General features: G+C 55.6%; 1 protein-coding gene across 2 annotated transcripts; it reads left to right on the plus strand.

Annotated features, from left to right (window-relative positions):
* The first annotated feature begins 630 nt into the window (after positions 1 to 630).
* NADK (NAD kinase) lies at positions 631 to 20,563 on the plus strand. 2 transcript variants are annotated; one of them, XM_065935928.1, is made up of 12 exons: positions 631 to 818; positions 10,107 to 10,328; positions 11,825 to 11,908; positions 15,072 to 15,201; positions 15,448 to 15,556; positions 15,669 to 15,754; positions 16,621 to 16,723; positions 17,076 to 17,230; positions 17,381 to 17,480; positions 17,557 to 17,714; positions 18,316 to 18,398; positions 18,822 to 20,563. In XM_065935928.1, exons 2-12 carry the CDS (start codon positions 10,156 to 10,158, stop codon positions 19,009 to 19,011), a joined length of 1,371 nt encoding a protein of 456 aa, XP_065792000.1. In that variant the 5' UTR covers positions 631 to 818; positions 10,107 to 10,155; the 3' UTR covers positions 19,012 to 20,563. The 2 variants fall into 2 exon arrangements, with proteins under 2 accessions (XP_065792000.1, XP_065792001.1); XM_065935929.1 differs by lacking the exon at positions 631 to 818 and adding an exon at positions 990 to 1,357.
* Positions 20,564 to 22,615: the final 2,052 nt, after the last annotated feature.

Here is a 22,615-nt window from a genome sequence, read left to right on the forward strand (position 1 = left end):
CACCGTGCCTGGACTTGGGGGTGCAGTAGAGCAGTTCCCTCTTGGCCCCTTCCTCCCTCCTCTCTAGGTCCTCCAGTGAGAAAGCATAGTGTTGGCAGGTCACCCTCGAGGGGCCCCGCTTGAGACCTTGCCCAGAGTCCCTCAGGTCCTGGGAGTGTGCAAGGACAAGCCGGGATGCTTGGGGTGGGCCAGGCCCACGACGGCACGACTGGGCCGCTGCCTCCACCTGTGCCCTGTGCTGGCAGCCAAGGGCCGCAGTTCTATTCCACAGTACTTTCCTTCTAAGCAGTGGTTAAGGAGTCCGCGGCAGGTCGTGTCGGCACTCGCTGGGCCGCAGTCAGCCCACCGGGAGGGATGCGGGAGGGGCGGGGGGCCCGGGTTGGCGAACGTGCTTAGGACACAGCGAGGTGAGTGGGCAGCTAGGGTAGCCCTGAGGTCCCCGCTCCTCCCCAGACGGCAACACCTAGCCCGCGCGCACTCTGCGCACAGTGTCCCCTACCCAGGCCTCAGTCCCGCCCCCTGTCCGGGTTCAGCGTCAAAGAGGGGCTCCCCACCTGCGAGGGACGGGACGAGCGCGCAGCGCATGCGTAGAGCGCAGGGCGCGCACGCGCAGAGCGCGGAGCGCGCGTGCGCACTGGCGGCGCGGCGGCATTGCTGCTCGGCGGGCCGGGTGGCCGTGGGGCCGGAGGCGGCCATGGGGCAGGGGGCGGCCGCGGCTCCAGGGGCCGGCTAGTGACGGCGAGCGGCGGCGGGGTGCCGGGACCCGCGGGTGCGGCCTGGCGAGGAGACGGCCCCGCAGGCGCTCGGGGCAGCGAACGGTGAGCCCAGCCCTCTGCCCGGGGTCGTGGGGTCAGGGTCGTGGGGGCGGGGCGGGAACGACCCTGCCCACTGACTGGCCACACCCTGCCCCGGACGCCGGCGCAGGTGTCCGGGTGGCCAGACCTCGATCTCCGCGACCGCGCTGTGAACAAGGTGGCGGGCCTGGCCCTCACGCGGAGCGGTCAGTTAGGGGTCCAAGTCGCGGTATTCATTCTCGGAAAGCGCCTCTGTGCTCGGAACCCAGCGCCCAGCCGACGACCCCTGAGGCCGGCGGCTGGCCCGCCTGAGCCGGGTCCGAGCCCCCGGTCTTTCTGCTTCTGTGTCCGGCGCGCTCTGGTTCTCGTGGAGCCTCTTCACCCGCCGGGGACCGGGCCTGAGCCCAGGCGTACGCACTTCCTGCTGGACGGCGCCCTGGTCTCTGGCCGTGACCTTTGCCCCGTTGCGGGAACTCGAGAACGAGGACAGGGATCCGCAGGTGCGGCAGGCGGGCTACGGCCCTGGGGCTCGGGTGGCCAGGTGTCCTGGGCCTGCCATTTAGGTGGGTGTGGGATGGGCCCGAGTCGGCTTCGGGGGTGGACGGGCCGGGCTGGAAGGGAGGCCGGGTTCGCCCGCAGGATGACGAGAGGGGTCTGTTCTTTGCGGGGGCTGCGGCCGCCCCACAGGCGCTGACCGACAGTCCACGGGGCCCAGTCCTGCGGGTGGGGCTGCCGGCTCGTCGTTTGCGATGTCTCCCCGACCCGCGGTCTCACAGCCCCGGGTTCAGTGCGTGGGGCCGGGCAAATGCGTGTGTAGACTGTTGGTGAAAAGAGGAACTGGGTGACGGTGGCCCGGAGGCGGGCTGTTGTGCAGGGAGCCAGGTGTGCAAATACCTGCCTCAGTCCAAGCGCGTCCTCTCCCGGGGGAGGGGTCTGCCACCTTGGAGCCCCCCTGGCGTCTCTGATCCTGTTCTTCCGCCCACCAGGCTCTGCCCCTCTGCGGGCTGAGTTCTGTCAGGTCCTGGCCAGCACTGGGCATCACCTACCGGCGGGAGAGGGGAGATTTAATAGGTGCGTTTTATCGCCTCAGTGTTAAGGAGGGATAAACTTTGGTTTTTCATTCAGTATTTCAGCAGGTGTATGTTGAGAGCTCGCACTGGGCATCATGTTGTTATGTTTTATTTGTGTGTGTGACTTTTACTTAGGGGCATCACGGTGTGTCTCCTTTCCTTCTGGGGAAGTTCTTTATCTTGGTTATTATGCTCCAACACTTTTCTGTTGCGGATGTTTTTTGAAAATGAACTGAAATAATTCTAGACTCCCAGAAAGTTGTGAAAAACAATACAGAGGAACTCCTGCACTTACACAGTGATGTGAACCCTGGCACCTCTGTCACACCCCTTACTGGGGTTCACCACTTTCCTGGGGCACAGCTGTGTGTCCGCCACCACAGACTCAGAGCTGGTGTCACCTAGGGAACCCACACCAGGCTCCCCACACTCCCTGGCCACCAGTGATCTGTTCTCCATGCGCTTGTGTTTTGTCATTTCAAGAAAGTTGTGTAAGGGACTTCCCTGGTGGTCCAGTGCTTAGGACTCTGAGCTTCCACTTCACGGGGCCCTGGTGGAGAACTAAGATCTCACATGCTGTGTGGTATGCCCCAAAAAAGAAAGAAAGAAAGAATGAAAAGCAAGTTGTGTAAATAGGAACATTTATCACGTGACCTTCCTCGCCCTGCAGTCAGCCTGGGGTCACCCAGCTGGTTTCGGAGTCCGTGTCCACTCCCTCTGATGACGGGGCCCGCTCACCAGTGGGGACGCTTGGACTGTCTGTGGTGTTTGGCTGCTGCAAATAAAAAGCTGCTATGAATGTTGAGGTGCAGGTTTTTCTGTGAGCATCAGTGTTTCTCTGGGGTAAATGCCCAGGTTCACTTGCTAGACTGTCTGTTTAGTTTTTAGTTTTTATAAGAAGGCGTCAGCCCTTTCCAGAGTGTCTGAACGTGTTCTGGTCCTGGGTGGTGTGTGAGCAGGTGTTTCTCTGCAACCTCTCCAGCGCTGAATTGTTTGGCTGTTCTGGTCAGTGTGCAGTGGCATCTCATTGTGCTTTTAGTTCCTTCTGGCCCATTGCATGGAGCATCTTTTCACCTGCTTCTTTACCATGGGCACATCTCATCTGTCCAGTCATCTCTCGTCCACTTTCTAATTGGACTGTTTTTTACTGTTGAATTTTGAGTTTTGCTGTTTTATAGGTACAGATCTTCTGTTGGATATCTAGTTTGAAAATATTTTCGGTCTATAGCTTGATTTTTTTTTTTTTTTTTTGCTTTCTTAACAGGGTTCCACAGAGCAAGTTTCTAAGAAGCCCAGTTTACCAATTTTTTTAAACTTTATGAAGTGTGCTTTTTGAAGAGTCAGTGTGATGTAATTCTTAAACTGCACGCTGAGAGTCAGTGCGATGTAATTCTTAAACTGCAATCATGTACAAAAAAGATTCTGTCTAACTTTAGGTCCCCAAAACTTTCTCCTGCGTTTTATTTACTTGTGTATTTATTCATGGCCATGCCATGTAGCTTGCTGGATCTTAGTTCCCTGACCAGAGATCAAGGCTGTGCCCTCAACAGTGAAAGCTCACAGCCCTAACCACTGGGCCACCAGGGAATCCTCTCTTCTGTATTTTATTATCAAGGCTTTCTAGTTTATGTGGAGTTAATTTTTGTGTCAGGTGTGAAGGTTAGGCCAAGGTTTACTTTTTTTGCCTATAGATGTGAATGACTCCAGCACCCTTTGTTGAAAAAATTGTCTTTTCTTCCTTGAACTGATTGTGTACATTTGTCAAAAATTAATCAAGTGTGTTTGTGTGGTTGTGTTTATGGTCTCTCTGTTCTCCATTGACTTGTATCTGACCTCCCCCAAGGCCACAGTCTTGACTATTACAGCTAAAGAGAAGTCTTCAGAATCACTCATCTCCCTTTATCCTTCTTTAAAAAAAAAAATCTTAGTATGTTTGCTTTTTCCATATACATTTTAGAATAAACTTGGCCGTATCTGCCAAGAAATCTTGCTGGGATTTGTGTAGAAATTACACTAACCCTGTAAATCAATGTGGGGAAAACTGACATCTCTGCTGCATTGAGTCTTCTGATCCATGACGAAGGGCATCTCTCAGTTACATCTTCTTTGATTTCTTTCATCAGAGTGTTTAAAATACATTCAGCATACAAGTCCTCAGTGTATTTTGTTATATTTCATCCAAGTATTTTTTCAGTGACTGTAGATGATACTGTCTCTAACTGCAGACTCTACCTTCTTTGCCTGTTGCTGTGACTCAGACATGCAGAACCGTGCTGATTAAGGGTGGTCTGCATAGACATCCTTGCACAGACATCCTTGCACAGACATCCTTGCCTGGCTCCCAGTCATGTTTTCACCATCAAGTTAATAGCAGGGGTAGCTTTTTTGTAGGTGCTTCTTACCAAGATGAAGAAGTTACCCTTGATTCCTAATTGCTGAGAATTTTTACCACCGTCGGGTGTTGAATTTTTTCCACTTTCTTGCCCATCAGTTGGCGTATGTGATGGGTTACACTGACTGAGCCAACCTTGCGTTCCTGGGATACGCCCCATGTGGTGTTAAACATTCTGTGTTGTGTCCGTGTTGAGGATGTGTGAAATAACGCATTACGCTGAGAGTCAGTGTGATGTAATTCTTAAACTGCAAGTAGAAGCTGAGACAGCATCCCTGGCATACTTAGCTGCAGAAGAAATGACATCTCAGCACTTGTCCCAGAGTTGGTTGAGAGGCTACTGGAGAGATTTGGGCCCTGGTCAATGAGCAGCTCAGAAGGTTCTGCACTGCTTGTTGGTGGAGGTCCCTGGTGGGGATGGGAGCAGCATTTGAAACATTGTTAACAAACATAAATTCATCTCAGCCATTTAGATGAAAATTACTTTGGAGAATGATTTATTCTTTTGAATGAATATATTGCCCATAATAGCAAACAAAGAATGTAAAAATCCAATGATTATGTAATCAGCTATAAGACTTTTGAAAATTTCAGCATCGTAGGATTTAATTACTTCCTTGTCTGTATTTTTCCAGGTTTATAGTAATCTAACTGGATTATAGTAATCTAACTAGTTACTTCTGTGTCTCAATCTTGGGGTGGTAGAATTTTCCACACCTCCTAGGATTACCATATCATCTGCTTCTTCATCCATACCTTCTCAGGATTGTACTGTTCTAACTAGATAGTTATTTCTGTATTTTCTTGGGATGGTAGAGTTTTCCACACACTCCTAGGATTACCGCATCACCTACAGGCTCAGCTGACTTTAAGGCAGCCTGGTGACTCAGACAGTAAAGAATCTGCCTGCATTGCGGAAGACCTGGGTTCGATCCCTGGGTTGGGAAGCTCTCCTGGAGAAGGGAACAGCTACCCACTCCAGTATTCTGGCCTGGAGAATTCCATGAAGGAGCCTGGCAGGCTACAGTCCATGGGGTCGCAAAGAGTCAGACATAACTGAGCAGCTTTCACTTCTCACTTTCCTGGCAAGCAGGTTTCAGCTTCTTGCAGCTGGTGCAGCGCCAGGATAATGGTCCTCACGTTCTGTTTGGCCAGGTTTCTGACATCACTGCCTGTAATCATTGTCTCTTGATCTTACGTGTTACTGGAGCCTGGGATGTGTGCCCTGAGAGAACCTTATTGTCATTCAGGACGGGCTACGACAAAGGCCTCTTTTCCAGAACATGAGGCAGGAAGGGTCCTCTCTCCTTCCAGGACCCTGAGCCTTTCTGCTGGGTTCTGTCATCTGTGTCACTGAGGTCATGCCAGAGGCCCAGATACCGGCTCTGCCCTCCTCACTGTGTCACCTTGGGCTTTGGTCTGCTGGACATCCCCACGCAACTCCTTGCGAGGGCAAGTCAGGCAGCTTGAATCAAGGGCTTGGACAGGGCCCGGCAGTGTCGGCACTGGTTCTGCTGCTTGCTGGTCTTCCTGGCCTGGAGTGAGTGTTCACACTCCTACACTGTGATCCTGGCCTCCCTGGCCTGCTCCTCCCTGTGGCTGGTCGTCCCAGTCTGGGGTAAGCGTCTACACTCCTACACTGTGACAGCTATTCTTCATGTTATTCTTGTTCAGTGGCTAAGTTATATCTGACTCTGTGACCCCATGGACTGCCGAATGCCAGGTTCTTCTATCCTCCAGTATCTCCCGGAGTTTGCTCAGATTCATGTCCACTGAGTTGGTAATGCTATCCAACCATCTCATCCTCTGCAACCCCCTAGAGTGAAGCCACTACCAGGCCTCTTAGTAACAGCTTAAAGCAAGTTTTTTGTTTTTGTTAAAACAATGTTTCCTCTTTAAGTTGTGAATTCACGGTCCATCACAGCAGTTTTGTGGGGTCCTCGTGGGGATTAAGTGATATAGTGAGGCAGTCAGGGCATGGCCAGCACGAGAAGGCAAGCAGTGAGGTTAGTGATTGCATTTTTATTTTGGGCAGCTTTTACTGAAATGAGGGAAATGTGTACATAGCTTTTGTATTTTAACTGAGCCCAAACCTGCCTTCTTGTGTTACTTGCAAATTTGTCCTGTGTCCTTTCAGGCCTCGTGACCTTTCTGTGTAGCCAGACTCGTGAACTCACTCTGCCCCCTCCCCAACCCACCCCACAACTGGTGGTCTTGTCCTCATCTCCTAGCACTTGGGGCTGCCTCGGGCTCTCCATCCCAGCACCCTGGCACTTTTGCGTTCTCCACTAAGCATTCCAGGATTCCCCCAGACTCTTATCCAGACCCATCCATTTGGCATGCCCCGGGTTCAGTCCTGAGAGCCTGTCTGGTTCTGTGGTTGTCAGTGTTACCGTGTGCTGACAGACCCCAGCCCCACATGTCCCCAAACTCTAGGCTTGAACTGTTAGCTGCCAGCACGTCATCTCCCCTTGGCCAGTAGTGATCACGTGAAGTCAGGCCCAAGAGATGCAGAATTTCTGCAGCGTCCCTCCTCGGGCTGCAAGGGAGTCAGATCCCTGTGAAGAGGAACTCGATAGCAGGTGGTGGTCAGGGTTGCAGAGAAAAGGAACTGGGCACCGGTGGATAGGAGTGGGAGGTACAGATGTTCTCTTGAGCAGGTGGCATCTGAGCACAGATCCGAGGGACAGTCGTGTCACGGCTGAGGTGTCTCAACAAGTCATGTGGCCTTGCTTTCTTTTTTGTTGGGTAAATGTCTCAGAGTGGAAGGGCTGTAGCAGATGGCAGAACCATGCTTCAGTAGTTGCTCAGTTGTGTCGACTCTTTGCAACCCCATGAATCGCAGCACGCCAGGCCTCCCTGTCCATCACCAACTCCCGGAGTTTACTCAGACTCATGTCCATCGAGTCGGTGATGCCATCCAGCCATCTCATCCTCTGTCATCCCCTTCTCCTCCTGCCCCCAATCCCTCCCAGCATCAGGGTCTTTTCCAATGAGTCAGCTCTTCGCATGAGGTGGCCTAAGTGTTGCGAGTTTCAGCTTCAGCATCAGTCCTTCCAATGAACACCCAGAACTGATCTCCTTTAGGATGGACCCTGCTTAATTAACATTTTAAGAAACCACCAAACTGTTTTCCAAACTGATTGCCTCGTTTTCATTCCACCAGTGCTGTCTGAGTGTTCCGTTTCCTCCTCAGGCTCCGCGACACTTGACGTGGTCAGTTTTCTTATATTTCAGCCATTCTCTGTAGGTGTGAGATGACGTCTCCTGGTTTTAATTTGCATTTCTCCAGTGACTAAGGATGTTGAGCATCTTTTCATGTGCTTTTCATGATGCAATCAATGTATCTTTGGGGAAGTTGCCCAAAGTTGCTATCTTTTGCCTGTCTTTTAATTGAGTTGTTTTCTTACTAAGCTTTAAGAATTCTTTATATATTTTGGAAGCAAGTCCTGTGTCATATATACATTTAGCAAATATTTTTTGTCAATCTCATATTTTCATTGAGATTTTTGTCATCTCATATTTCCATTTTCTAAACAGTGTCTTATGAAGGGTACAAGATTTGAATTTTAGTGAAATTCAGTTTGTCAGGTTTTAAACTTTGTACTTTTTTTATCGTATTTAAGAAATCTTTGCCAAATCCATGGCCATGAAGATTTTCTCTACTGCTTTTTTTGAAAGTTTTATACCTTTTATTCTTACATTTAGGTGTATAATCCATCATGAGCTGATCTTTGGCAACTTGTGAGGAGAACTGAACTTCATAGTGTTAGGTGTGGCTGTGGAATTTACCTGGAATGGTCGGAGGAAAGATTGTCCTCTCCCTGTTGACTCTCCTCAGCACCTCTGTTGAGAAGCCCTGACTGTCATCTGGGTCCTTTGTCTATGTGTATGTCTCTGTGTCAGTACCTCACAGTCTGGTTGCAGCAGCTTTATAGCAGGTCATCAGATCAGGTAGCATTTGTCCTCCAGCAGGGCTTTTTTTTTTTTTTTGAGCTATTCTCAGTCCTTTTAAGTTTCCAGTTTCCAGCTAAATTTTAGAATCAGCTTGTTACTTCTGATAGAAAAGGCTGGGGTTGAAAGAATTGAGATCTTAACAATATCGTGTTCTCTGGTCTATGAACATGGTATGTCTCTCCACCAACTTGTTTCCTTTCAGTTCTGTCCACGGTGCTTTAAAACTGAGGTAGAGTTGACATACGACCCTCAGTTACATGAAGCCCAGTGATTCAGTATTTGTATGTGTTGTGAAGTAAGTCTGTCACCACGTTTAATCACCAGGCTTTTTTCTCATGGGAACTTTGACGACTTCCCCTCTCAGCACCTTTCAGATAAGCACGACAGTGTCACTGACCGGAGCCTCCACAGTGTGTGCTACACTCCGTGACTGCCTGAGTTTACAGCTGGAAGTAAGGCTTACTCTCTTTTTTGCCAACTGCATCCCTACATGTGTTATATCTTAGTGCTACTGTAAATGGCATATTTAAGCTTCAGTTTCTTTCATTTTTCTTCTTTTTTTGGCCACATCACAAAGCTTGTGGGATCTTAGTTCCCTAACCAGGGATCGAACCTGAGCCCTGGCAGTGAAAACACAGAGCCCCCTGGGAACACCCTGTCTCAGGAGCTTTTAATGACTGCTGGAGCCTTTGGTCTGGGTTGGGTGTGGGAGTTAGTATTTCACAAGCTCCTGGTGTGATTGTGAAGTGCAGGTGGAGGCAGGGGACTCAGGGACCCTCACCTTTAACCTCGTCGTAGAGGCCCCAGGCTTCTCTGTGGCCCCTGCACTGTCCCTTCTGATGCCAGCACCTACCTTGTGGTCCCGCCCCATTCCCCTTCCTTGTCCTCAGGGCATCGTGAGCCATGAGGCAGGATGAGCTGCTGGGCCTTTGTGAGCGCGGAGGACGGGCAGGTCCCATGGCCCCAGCAGCAAGGCCAGGCCTCTCCTGTTAGCGCTTTCCTAAGAAAATGACCTTTTGGGCCAAATTCTCAGAGTCATCCAAACTGGCTTCTTCATGTGGTTTCTGCCCAAGCTCTGCTCTGCTCTTTCTACTTGTCATCGCTCTGGATTCTGCCATATTTCTGTCACTTCTCTTACGCTTGTTTGGTTCCTGCTCCGGCTCTCTGACTAGGCCTCCGCTGCTGACCGCTGTTCTCAAGGACCTGGGGGCAGCTCAGTGGGTGTGTGGACCCGGCCCGCACTCCCTCTTTGCTGTAACATCACGTGGGTCTGGATGGGCGCGTGGACCAGGCTTGTGCTCCCTCTTAGACTGCAGCGTCACATGAGTATGGGTGCGGTTGTGTGCCCTCAGTGGCTTAGGAGGAAGTTGACATGTTCCCAGGTGGTTGAGGACTGTTGTTTTGCGTCTGCTTCCATCTTTTCCTGCTTTACTGCGTGTGGTTGGGAGATGAAGCTCTTGAAAATTGAAGTTTTCTATGAGGACCAAATAAGTCAGTTTGGGCAAGTGTTTTTTTGGCACTGGAGGAAAGTGTGGCTTTGTTTGCAGGACGAGGGTGCAGTGTTTGCCCATGGTTGGTCTTCAGTCGTGTTCACCCAGACTTTTTTGGGTGAGAGGTACCGCATGACCATTAATTCTCTCATCAAAGTCCCAGCATGTGGCTGCGTGCTAGGCTACTGGTTGTTTCTTCACTCTTGGACTCCCAACCCTTCTGGATTCATGGAAAACTACAGGTAGATTCCGGAGTTGTTAAGTGCCTTTGGGACGAAAACAGACTTCCCAGACTGGGTAGGCTGGACTTCAGCCATTTTCCCTGATGAGGGGTATAGGTGTGTGTGTACATTGCTTTATTTTATTAAAACAATAATAATAATATTTATTTTATTAAATCAAGGCATCCTGGGTTTTCGGGCCAAAGTCCTCCACATCCATCAATTGCAGAAATGGAACAAGAAAAAGTCAATGGGAACAAGGAGCCGAGTGCAGAGGCGTCCTCGTACCGCTGTTCCGCGTGCCATGGGGACGAGGACTGGGCCCCGGGCCACCCACTCCGGGGCCGCGCCAAGTCCCGCAGCCTGTCGGCCGCGCCTGTCCTGGCCAGCGCCCGCGAGTTCAGGTACTGGCCTCCTGGGCCTGTGGGGGCGTTCAGGAGGCAGGAGGGGGTTGTGCTTGCTGGCATGGCCTCCCAGAGGGCACTCCCAGCCGACCTCCCCCCGGCTAGTGCCCATCCTCACTGTGGAGGCTGAGGTGTGGGGGTGCTGCCCAGTGTGGCCCCAGGCCCTGGGCACACAGTGGGCAGTGGGGAAGCTGTGCCGGCCTTGGTCATGTGAATGTCACTCAAGTCCAGGGCGAAGCTGTCCTAGCCAGCACTGCCATGGGTGCAGGGCCCGAGGATGATAGAAGCTTCCATGTGGACAGCTGGTCACCCTCCTGTGTCAGAGTCCCAGTGGGCGGGTGGGTGACCTTGGCTGCCGGTTCTGTGAGGTGGGGCATTCCCGCCCTTTCCCTTCAGAGAACGTTGAACTTGGTGTAGTGGCAGCAGGTCAGAGGTGGCTGCTCTCAAAGGTTGACTGTGATGCAGACTTAGAGAAACCTGCCGTGAACAGCATTTCCCCAGAGGCCAGGCCATGGCCCGCGGCCACTCCTGCACGTTCTTGAGCTGGGGAGTTGGGGGAGCCCTTGACCAGACCGACTCTCCTGGGCTCGGTTGCCCTTCACGAGACAGTAGGAAATCTGCCTTGTCCATGTGGGGATTTGGCGTTTGTTGAGCCTTGAGATGGGCAGAGACAAAAGCAAGTTTGCCATCTGTTTGGCTGTCTTTGTGCCAGTATTTTTGGTGCAGAAAGGGACCATGAGGGGACTTCCCTGTGGTCCAGTGGGGAGGTGGCATACATCCCTGGTCAGGGAACTAAAATTGCACAAGTCATGTGGTGTGGCCAAAAATTAACAAAAAATAACCAAAGGGACCACGAAGCCTCTGGAGCTGGCACTCTGAGGATGAACACACCTCCATCCTGTCACTGTGGGGCATCCACATGGCTCCCAAGGACCGGCGCTGGACCCTGAGGGGAGGACAGGGAAGGCCACTGAGCGGTGTCGTCCCTAGGACGTGTGCTGGCCACGGTGCCCTGTGATTCAGTTGTGGCTGGAAATGCTGAGCCACTCAAGTGCTGTCTTCTTTGTTGACAGTACAACTCAGAATGGGCGTTTTGTTAGAACCTGGATGGCTGGGGGCTGGTATCTGAGGTCTTGATTCCCAAGGACAAGCCCAACAACTGGTCCTCAAGTAGACTTGCCTGGACAAGAATTCAGAGCCGCAGGCCCGTGCCCCATGGTACATCCCCTTGTTCTGGGGTGGGGCCCGGGTGCCTGCCCTGGTTTGGGTCATTTGTTGTGAGGAGTTTCTGGGAACCCCCTCTGAGGGCAGTGCCATAGCATGTGACCCTCAGGGCGTCTCTGGGGATCAGGTGAGTGTTCTGGGACCGTTGCTTGGGTGCTGGCAGAGGGCAGTGCTCAGGCTGTTGGAGTGAAGATGGCAGAGTCTGAGCTAGTGCCTCGTCTACATGCGTGTCTCTCAGTGACTGAGGGCCCGTCCTGCGTCCTCTCCCACAGGAGGACCCGCTCCCTGCATGGGCCGTGCCCAGTGACCACATTTGGACCAAAGGCCTGCGTGCTACAGAATCCCCAGACCATCATGTGAGTCAGCGGGGGGCTACACGGGGAGGGGGAGCTATGGGAGGTTCTGATGCTCCAGGGAGCAGGGCATGGGCCTGGCAGCCACGTGGCAATGTCCCCGACTCCCACAGGTGAGAAGGTGGTGGGGCCTCCTCCTTGGGCACAGTGGGACATAGGAGCTTCGACAGGAAAAACTCAAGGAGAAAAAACATCATATTGCATGCTGATGCATTTGGTGACTCACATATGTTTCTCTTCATTACTATCGAAATGCAGAGATGTCAGTTGGTGTTTTTTGAAAATCTGAGTTGACTTGTTTGAATCCCGCCTTGTGGGCATGGCTTTTTTTTTTTTTTTTTAAGATAAGCCTGCATTTTAGCAACAGCTGCCACCTGAGAAACTAGTTAAAAACTAAGCAGTTTGGGTTATTTCAAACAGCTGCCACCTGAGAAACTAGTTAAAAACTAAGCAGTTTGGGTTATTTCACAGACACTTAGACCTAGGCTGTCTTCTCCACCGTCCAGTGCCGCCTCCTAGCGCTGGACACTGCCAAAGAGGGGCTGTTGTTGTCTGTTGTCTCTGTGCGGTCTGTCTTGGGGAGAAGACGCGCAAATGGCCCTGGCCACCAGAGCTTGGTGAGGAAACTGTAGAGTTCCAACCAGCTCTGCTGTCAGGCCTGGCGGTGGGCTGCCTGCTGCATGGACCATCCGTCCCCCCTCCTCGGGGGAGCTGTGGAATGTTGACTTCTATGGGGGGCAGGCTAAGGGCCACACCCAGCACAGCAGCCACACTGGCAGCTGGCCCCCCAAACCCCTCGCCTGGCTGCGCTCTGCTGTGTGCCCGCCCTGTGTGGCCTTCGCTGGCTGCCCAGACCCCTCCCTGCGTCCCAGCCCTGCACTGCCGCGCCCGCCTCATCACTCACAGCCCGGCCTCCGTGCACCCTGGTGGCCCTTGGCCATCCAACCATAACTGGCCGTTGCCGCCCTGCCCAGCCCACAGCAGCCCAGGTGTGTGTGCTTTGCCCTCACAGGCCTTGGGTGGGGTCTCAGGGCGGCATCTGAGCTGCTCCCCAAGGTCAGGTGGGGTTGTGGGGTGCTCCAAGCAGAGGAGCAGGTGCCCCAGAAGTGTCGAGGGCTGAGCAAGCAACTTTCTCTGCTCCCTGGCCCTGGCTCAGCCCAGTCAGATAGGCTGAGCACCCTGGTAGGGTGGGATCCCTTCCCCTACTGGTCCCTGCCCCTCCTACAGCCTGGCCAGGGGCAGGGGTTGTGTGCTAACCTAACTTCTCCCCTGACAGTGTAGAGGAGCTGATTACGAGAGTCTTATCTTCTACTTGGTTGTCTCATATCCCACCAATGAGTGCGTGTTTTCTGTTATGTTGAAACGTGTGGAATTACCAGCATCTGATGCCTTCGGCTTTTGAAACTGTGGCTCACATGGGTGTCTGGCCATGCTGCCCTGCGCCCAGAGCCTCCTTGGGAGGCTCCCAAGCATCCCTCTTTGCAGTGACCCAGCAGGAAGTTGAGTAACCAGTTGGCGCCTAAGACTGAGCCGATGGCGCTGCAGTGGCTAGGCGTGGCCAACTCACAGGTCTGGAGGGGCTGTGAGCCTCACCTGCCTGCTTAGTGGGGAGGGGGCTTCAACGTCTACCTCAGCAACCAGGCAGACTTCCACCTGCCTTCCTTCTAGGCCCAGGGCCAGGTGGAGTGACGAGAGGCCTGCAAGTGCCCGCCCTCCACGTGTAGGCCCCTCCCATGGGCCAAGCCGGTTCTGCAGCCCAGTGCTGTTGTCTGCAGCTGGACAGGGCCCGTCCTGACTGCCGAGGGCGGCAAAGCTCAGCGGCCAGCTGGTGAGGAGCAGTTGTCTGAGGTCTGGCCCCTTTGCTGTTAGAGGCGATTGGACAAGAGGATGGTGTGAGCAGTAAGATCAGATACAGTTTGTTTAGTTTGAGTTTTCATTTTAGGAAGTTCTGCACTTGTTTTATGCAGCCTTTAGCAAGTCACTTTACTTTATGTTTTGCTTTCAGTTATGAGGAGACAGACAGCGGGGTTATGGTGCACACTTGGGGAGTCTTGGGGGGGCTGGGGTGCATCGCACTCCCGCCATTAGTGAAGCATGACTGAGATGCTGGGCACCCAGCACCACCCTCCGCCAAGCTCTGCGTGTGACCCAGGCTGGCGGAGACGCCGGCAGAGGGTCATGAGTGACCCACTCCTTTGCGGAAACGCCTGGAGAGGGTGAGTGATGGTCAGTCAGTTACAGCCTGCAGCCAGGGACCCACCACCTGTTTAGTGGTTCTCATCATGGTGTGGAAAGTTGCTGGTGGGGCCATCAGGTTCTCAGGGAGGCACCGGCCATGGGGCATGATCTGGAGCAGGTGTCTTGGTTGGGGAACTTGCATCAGAAGGGCCGTTCCCATGGCCTGCAGCCCTCAGGGCTGTTTCCCAACAGGGGGAGGTGCTGCTTGGGGGCCCGCCCCCATATGAGGGCTCTGCCTCGGACACCCCTGCCCCTGGGGGAGGACCTAACTGCCCACAGACCGTACCAGGCCCTACAACACCAGTGACCAAGGTTGGACGCCACAGGACTCTTGGAGCTGTTGTCAGCAGGCAGGCCCAGCTGACTTCTTTTGGTTTTTGTTTTTTAATTTTTTGAGGAGTTTTGGGTTCGCAGCAAAAGTGAGAAGAAGGTGCGGAGCTCCCTGTTGCACTCCTCCTAGCCTCCCCACCGTCATCATCCCCGAAGCCGGTGCATTTGTGACAAACAATGAACTTGTGCTGACGCGTCATCGTCACCAGAGTCCTTTTTCACATCAGGGTCGTGGACGCGCGTGGTGACATGTCCTCGCCATTGAAATGACACGGCACAGTCTCACTGCTCCAGATCCTGCCACTGGCTTTAAAAGAGGCTTTTACTGTAGAAGTAAAGGTCCACTGAGTTTTACCTGTGGAGGCAAAGGTCCTCTGAGTTGCTCACACAGTGGTGTGGACCTGGGTCAGCGGGAAGCCCAAGTCTCTATTGGCTAGTCTGGGTGCACGTGGGACGTCCTCTAAGCAGGTCCCTGTGTGAGCCTTGTCCCAAAGGAACCTCGGGCAGGGACACGGCTGGGCATGGGGAGGGTCTCCACATTGTGCAGGTACCAGCGGGTCAGCCTGGGGCCCATGTGAGTGCTCCTCTCCTCTCAAAGGCACATCCAAGACCCTGCCAGCCAGCGGTTGACATGGAACAAGTCCCCAAAGAGTGTCCTCGTCATCAAGAAGATCCGGGACGCCAGCCTGCTGCAGCCCTTCAAGGAGCTCTGCGCGTACCTGATGGAGGTGAGTGGGGCGGACTCTGGGCTCTCCTCCCATCTGCTCAAGTCAGGAGGCTTCATAAGCCAGGCGCAGGAGCTCAGAAGCGTGTACCTTGAGCACAACAAAGGCACTTTGCCTCCGAGAAACAGAGGAATCGTGCCCCTCTCCCCCACCCCCATCAGAAAAGCCTGAGATGCAGAAGGAGGCTTCTAGAAGACTGGCGCCCTAACCTGTCTTCCTGGCGGGAATGATGCCGCCATGTCCTTCCAGGAGAACAACATGGTTGTGTATGTGGAGAAGAAGGTTCTGGAAGACCCCGCCCTCCTGAGCGATGACCACTTCGGGCCAGTGAAGAGGAAGTTCTGCACCTTCAGAGAAGGCAAGTTGTCCCTGGGTGGCAGGGTGCTGCCCCCAACCCGTGGGACCTCTGGTACCCCTGCCTCGCCCTGTGCCCAGCCTTTGGGGTGCTTGACGTCTCCTGTGTCTTCCAGATTACGATGACATCTCCAATCAGATTGACCTCATCATCTGCCTGGGGGGTGATGGGACCCTGCTGTACGCCTCCTCCCTCTTCCAGGTGAGGCCCCCAGTACCTGAGGCCGTAGGGCTGCAGGCGATAGGACACAGAACTGGGACTGCTGCGGGTGTTGGAAGCTGTGCCAGGCCAGCTGATGGTGCATGGGGGCCCAAGGGCTCGACTGGGAAGAGGGCGACCCCTGAGAGAGCTGGCATGCAGGCTGAGTAAGGGGGCCAAGAGTCAGAAGCAGATGAGAGCAGCAGCCCCAGGCCAACTGGGAGGTGTGGTGGGGGAGGGACTGTGGAGGCTGCAGACGGCAGAGATCTGCTGGAGAGGGACCTTGCTAGGGTGTGTTAGGAGGTTGGGTGGGCACTCAGAGCGACACCTGGGAGTGGGAGGGAGCCACTGGGGCAGGAGGGTGGGGTCCAGCAGGGCCTGTGGCAGCAGCGACTGGCAGAGGCCAAGGTTGAAGGTCCTGGGGTGTCCCACCTGCTCAGAGCTCTCGTTCTCCCTTGGGAGCCTCCTCAGCGGAAGTGGCTGCAGAGCCACCTGGTGGGACCTGAGTCCCACCCTAGGCTTCCTGCCCCGGCTGCCCATGCTCTTCCCTGGCATCTCTATGGGGGCCCACTGCCCTCCCAAGCCTGCTGGGCATGACCTCTGTGTGTCAGAGCCCCCATATCCTGCCCTGCCGCGCCTTCCTGTCCTCTGTGGCCAGTCCCTCTGCCCCCGTTTCTTGTCGGCTCTCCAGCTGTCCTTCTTCTGGCTCCCCGGCGTTTGGCTGACCCTGTGCCCGTGTGTCAGCAGCGCTCCGCTCCCCCAACCCCCAGCTCTCCCAGGGACCGTCCGGGCGCAGGTCCATCTGGGCTGGTGCTCATGTGCCTTGCGTGTGGACTGGCCAATGAGTGACCTGCCTCATTGGCTCGCAGGGTAGCGTGCCTCCAGTCATGGCATTCCATCTGGGCTCCCTGGGCTTCCTGACCCCCTTCAACTTCGAGAACTTTCAGTCGCAAGTTACTCAAGTGATACAGGGTGAGTTGGAATGTTCCTGAGCCCGAGAGCAGTTCCCATGTGGGATAGTCATCCTGCTTGGTTTGGGAGGTTTTTAATGATGCTGAGAGTAGCGCTGAGTATTTGGGACTCAGAGGATTCTGATTCTGAGGGTCAGACGCCTTGTCCTCACAGAGAGGAGCTGAAGCCACCACAGTTCAGCTGCAAGCTGTGTCGGGCGGCAATGGATTGATTTCCACAGGAGCCCAGGGTGTCGACCTCCATTTGTGTGAAGATGGGAGGGGGTCCCTGGTTGGGGGAGTGGGGAGCTCTCCTGTGGCATGACTGTCCCCACCTGCTGACTTCCCTGGGCGTGACCCCTGCTGGCCTCCAGGGAACGCAGCTGTTGTTCTCCGGAGCCGGCTGAAGGTCAGGGTCGTGAAGGAGCCCCGAGGGAAGAAGGTGGCCGTCCCCAATGGCATCAGCGAGAACGGGTTGCTGGCTACAGGCCTGGACATGGAGGTTGGGAAGCAGGCTGTGCAGTACCAGGTCTGTGGGCCTGCCCCTCCCTCACCCGGTGCCGGCCTTGCCCTCAGGCAGGGGGTGCAGGGCGGGGACTTTGGGCCGGATCTCCTCGGGAGCCTGGGGGCAGCCCCTGTGCAGCCCTGCCTGCTCAGGGTGCTCTGGTCCCGCCCCCAGGTCCTGAACGAGGTGGTGATCGACAGAGGCCCCTCCTCTTACCTGTCCAACGTGGACGTCTACCTGGATGGGCACCTCATCACCACAGTACAGGGTGATGGTAGGTGGGCATCGGGCCTGCCCGGGGGTGGGCCGTGGGGGCGGTGCCCGAGCCTGACCTGCAGCCTGTCCCGCAGGCGTGATCGTCTCCACCCCGACGGGCAGCACGGCGTATGCGGCCGCCGCGGGGGCATCCATGATCCACCCCAACGTGCCCGCCATCATGGTCACGCCCATCTGCCCCCACTCGCTGTCCTTTCGGCCCATTGTGGTGCCCGCGGGGGTTGAGCTGAAGGTCAGAGCCCCCACCCTTGTCTGCTGGAGCCCTTGTGGGGCTGCCTACCTGCCCTGGTGGGGGCGGGAGGGACTTTGTCCACTCTGGCCTTTTGTCATGTGTCCTGCGCCCCAGAGGGTCTGGTTGGTGGGGCAGGGCGCTCAGCCTGAGTGGGTGGGGACAGTCTTGTGGTGGGAATGGGGTGGGGAGGCCCTCAGGCGATTAACCACTGCTGCCTGGCACACCCTTAGGGCCACATTCTGGTGTCTGACTGGCCTCACTGCCCTTCTACATCCACCTCTTCTTTCCCTGGTCCTAGCTCCCTGCTACAGGCCACCCTGGGCCAGCACGTCCTTGGTGTGAACCTTGGCGGGCAGGGCTACATCTGTCGGACACAGCTCCAGGCCTCTGTACCCTGTGGCTGGTGTCCACATAGTGCGGTCACTTCATGGCCTGGAGCTGACCTTGGCATGCAGTGGGCACTGTGTTGCCTATGAGTTGCTCCTGGCCAGTGCTGTGCCCCAGGGTGGGGTCCGTGGTACTTAGCTGTGCTCAGAATGCATCTGACCCTCAGAATCAGGGTCCTCTGAGCCCCCCACACATGTGCTGCTTGACCCTTCAGATCATGCTGTCACCAGAGGCAAGGAACACTGCATGGGTGTCTTTCGATGGACGAAAGAGACAGGAGATCCGCCACGGAGACAGGTGTGTGGACTGTGGGATGCAGCGGCCGGGGCAGGTGGGCCTAGGGTGGCTGTAAGTTGTGGACCTCTGCCTGGGTGATGGCACCCTGCCAGCTGCACCTGCTCCTCGTCTTCCCATCACCTTGCCTTGGGGGTCCCCTTCACGGACCTGGGTGGAGTGAGGGGGTCCACAGCTCTGTCCTGGGGAGCACAACAGCACCACTGAGCCCCTAGCCTGGCTGTCCTCAGGGCCAGACTGGAAAATGGCCAGGTGCCCATGACACCAGAGGACATGGGGCCAGGCCGCACGGCAGGTGGTGCAAGCAGAGCTGAGGTGGTCCACCTGCCAGGCTGAGGGTCCTGCTTAGTGGGCAGTGAGGGAGCTCAGTTCCATGAGGGGGGCTCAGTTCCAGGAGGGGCCACGTTCATCTCCTTTCTGCTGCAGCATTAGCATCACGACCTCTTGCTACCCCCTTCCCTCCATCTGTGTCCGCGACCCTGTGAGCGACTGGTTCGAGAGCCTGGCGCAATGTCTGCACTGGAATGTGCGGAAGAAGCAGGCCCACTTCCCGGAGGACGAGGAGGATGTGGAGGATGCGGACGAGGAGGGCGGGGAGGAGCGGGCGGGGAGCTAGGCCGGTGGCCTGTCTGCGCTCTGTGAATGTCACGGGCCCCGCGCCGCTTGTCTCTGACCAGAGGAAGGGCCTGCAGTCTGCCTTGTGTCGACCAGATCAGTTGTTTTTAACGTTTTAAATCTGACTTTTCTGCATTTCTAAACAAGCCAGTGAGCAGGCCACACAAGCTCTGAAGTCAGCCCAGGCACACCCACTAGGCAAGCAGTCAGAGCCCAGTCCAGTCAGGGATGGCCTAGCCGGGTGGTTATGGCTGAGCCAGGTGGTGGGCTCCTTGTGATTCTTTGTCAGGAAACTTCCACGAATCAGTCTATTGAAATTGAGAGGGGATCAGAATGAACCGGTCTATCCTACAGTCTTGAAAATAAACGTCTCACGGCCAAAAATCTCCCTTCAGCTTCACAACGTCCCTGAAAGCCACTGGGGGGAGTTTGTGCCGAGAGCCGCTCCCCAGCTCGGCATTCATCTTGAATGCCGGGCCTCCTGCCTCGGTCCCCAGGCCTGGTCTCCTCCCTGCTTCTGGTGATGCTGTGGCAGGCAGGGGCCGGACCACACACATTCCTCGGGAAGCAGGGGCATGCCTCCCCACCCTGGAAGGTGTTTTCAATCCTGTGTCTACTTTTTAGAGATTCTTTTAAACTTTTCTGAGAGTGCTTACGTACAGATTTTTTTGTACACACTATGAGATTTCTGCGGGAGGGCTTGTGCTTTGAAGTGGGACCATTCTGTGCTGCCCAAGTGGCCATCTAGAGAGCTGGGTGGCTCTGCTCAGAGGGTTTGGCGCTTGGTGGGCCGGGGAGGCACTGCTGCTGCTCTGGCTTTTCCCCAGGGGCCTGGCTTCAAGTGCACGTCTGTCATTCCAGCCCCTATGCCTCTATTGCTGGCTGACCAGCTGCCTGGGGCTGGGCCCACATGGAGTCTGGTGGGGGCTGTGGTCAGTGGGCCTCTGGTTACTGGTGCCTAATGGGCGTCCTGGTTTTGAGTAATTGATTTCTTTCTGAGCTGCATTTTCACCTGTGAAATTGGCCAGAAGGAATGGAGGGCCTGTACTTTCTCAAACTCATTTCTGGAGGGCTGGGGGCCGGGAGGTTGAGCTCTGTCTGTCTGGAACATGATGGTCTGATAGGAGGGCATCTGGGGTCTCTAGGGCTGGCCCTGCAGCCTGAACACTGTGGCCACGGTTCACATATCTGTTGGGTGCTATCCACCCAAGTGGCTGTCTGGACAGCTCGGCCAGTGCTGGGGATGGAGGTGGGCTCCTACCCTCTGCCCATGAGCTCCAGCACAGAGAGTGGCCCACCAGGCCTCCCACAGACTGAGGAGGTGACACCCCCAGCTTTAGGTCTAGAAGAGTGGTCAGAGCGCAGGTCACACATTCAGACAACAGAGCAGGTGCAGACCAAGTCCTGCAGAATGATGGGGAATGACCTAGGAAACTTTGGGTTTTTGAAGTAAATTCTTAATGTTTCATATTGTTAATATCTTGAAATTTGTTAAATGTTGAAAGCCTTATTACTATTTTCAGATTCTTTCAATAAACAGACTTGTTTAAAAATTGGGGTTTAGCGACAACTTTATTTGGTTCTTTGTAACCAACACCAAAACACGGAGTGGGTGGGCAGGCCTGGGGAGTCCAGATGCACTGAGGCTACCCCGGCACACCTGTAGGGTGTGGGGGGGTCACACTCCAGCAGCACCCCACCTGTCACATCCTGGGGACAGGCTTCCAGGCCTGTCCTGCAGGAGGAGCCCAAGCTCTGGGCCAAGGGTGCCCCATGGAGGCCAGTGGGAGCATGGTCCCCTCTCTGGTTCTGGGCCTCCCCGTCTTGGGCCTGGGGCCAGGCTTTGCCAAGAGCCTGAGCAGGTACTTTGGACGCAGACACAGCCTTGTGGGCTGGAGCCTGGGAACTGGGACAAGCACCCTGTGGGCACTGCTGTGAGGCCAGCACAGGACAGGCGCAGTGGGTGCCCCAGCTGTGGAGCAGCCCAGGGCCTGCCTGTCAGGGTCAGGGGCATGTGTGTGCGGTTGCCTCCCCGGCTCCCTTCACATCCAGGCGCACGTGGGAGCATGAGACCCGGGAGTCTCAGTGGCTGTGAGACCTCTGCTATCTCCTCTGCAGTGGGGCTCCGTGGCCAGCATGTCTGCCAGGAAGCCAGTGTGTCTGCAGGCAGTGGGGCAGGCGTGCTATCGGAGCCCGAGTTTCTGTGGACTTAGCTGAGCATGCGTGGACCCCAGGCTGGGCTCTGCTGCTCCCGGAGCAGAGAGTCTACTTGAGGGCAGGATTCAGCCCACTGCCTGGGGTCTCTGGACCGCAGGTGCAGGCTCTGTGGGCACAGGCACCACCTGCAGGGTCACCGTTCTTGCCAAAGGCTGTTGATCTCTGAACCTTGATCTTCCAGGCTTTGCGGAGCACATGGAAGGGGGCGGCGAGCTGGAGGCACAAAGGCCGCAGGACGGGAGGGCATTTCTGTGGGCTCAGGCCTTTGGTCCCGCAGACATCCCAGTTGTCAGGGTGGTGGCCTTTCCTGGCCTGTTTGACCTCCTCCCAGGCCTCAGTGCTGGGTACCCACCCAGCTGATTTCCCTTCTATCTCAGATCAGGCTCCACATCCAGCAGTTCCTGCCCTGGGGCAGACTGGGCCAGGCCTGTCCTGCTGAGGTTCCCACACCCAGAAGCCACTGGCGAGAAGGATGCTGGAAGTGCCAGGGTGCCAACCGGGAGGGAGAACTGCTGTGGAGATGGAGGCCCTGTGGGGGCAGGGGGGCCTATCGGAGGAGCCCAGAGAAGTTGGGAACGGGGTGTTGGGAACAGGGGTGGGGGTACTTGAGTCATCACATCAGGGAGTTGGCCACTGTTTGCACATTTCACCTCAGAAGGGCCAGGCTGGAGCTTGGGCTGCGTCCAAACCAGGAAACACCAGAATATTTGGTGAAAGAGGTGAGGTCAGGGTAGGCGAGGCCAAGGAGGGGGAGGAGCCCACAGAGGACTCAGGGCTGGTCTGGGCACGCTATGGGGAGGGCCTTTCGCCCCCAGAAGCTCCAGACAGGCAGCCTTGGGGACAGATGGACAGTCTGACCTCAGCTCAACTTCCTGGGAGCTTGGTGAGGACCATGGGTCCCCAGGACACTCCTGGACACTGGTCTGAAGCCGCAAGGGGCCACCTGCCACCCTGGGGTCCGGTGGGTGACTTTAAGATGTCCCCTCCCACCCCCATGGAGTTCAGAGGCTGAGCCCCAGGGTCAGGCCAAGGTGGGGACTGTGGGGGTCAGCCAGGGCAGGGGTCATGCCACTGGGCATGTGGAAAGGGTACCCAAAGGGCAGCCAAAGTGGTGCTGTCCCTGTTCCCCCACCTGCCAGTCAGGACGAGCCAGAGGCCCTAGCGGCTGCAGCTATGGCAGCCCCCACCTCCATATGCAAGGCACAGTGCCCATACTAGACGGAAACCTGGCTCCCCAGGAGCAACTGGCTGAGGTGATAACCAGGATGGCAGGTGAGTGGACCCACAGGACCAGGGGAAGCATCCAGAAGGGCTGCTTGGCCATCCCGAGGGAGCGTCCCAGAGCCTGGAAGGAAATACCCAGGAAGGTACCAGACGCCTCAACTCCC

This window comes from Muntiacus reevesi, chromosome 5 (genome assembly GCF_963930625.1).
Source record: "Muntiacus reevesi chromosome 5, mMunRee1.1, whole genome shotgun sequence".
Taxonomy (NCBI): Eukaryota; Metazoa; Chordata; class Mammalia; order Artiodactyla; family Cervidae; genus Muntiacus; species Muntiacus reevesi.

Coding starts and splice junctions, on each gene's coding strand:
- NADK (XM_065935928.1), top strand. CDS start 10,156: ATGGAACAAGAAAAAGTCAATGGGAACAAGGAGCCGAGTGCAGAGGCG. Junction 10,329..11,824: donor GCCAGCGCCCGCGAGTTCAG/GTACTGGCCTCC, acceptor CCTCTCCCACAG/GAGGACCCGCTCCCTGCATG. Junction 16,724..17,075: donor AGTTACTCAAGTGATACAGG/GTGAGTTGGAAT, acceptor GCTGGCCTCCAG/GGAACGCAGCTGTTGTTCTC.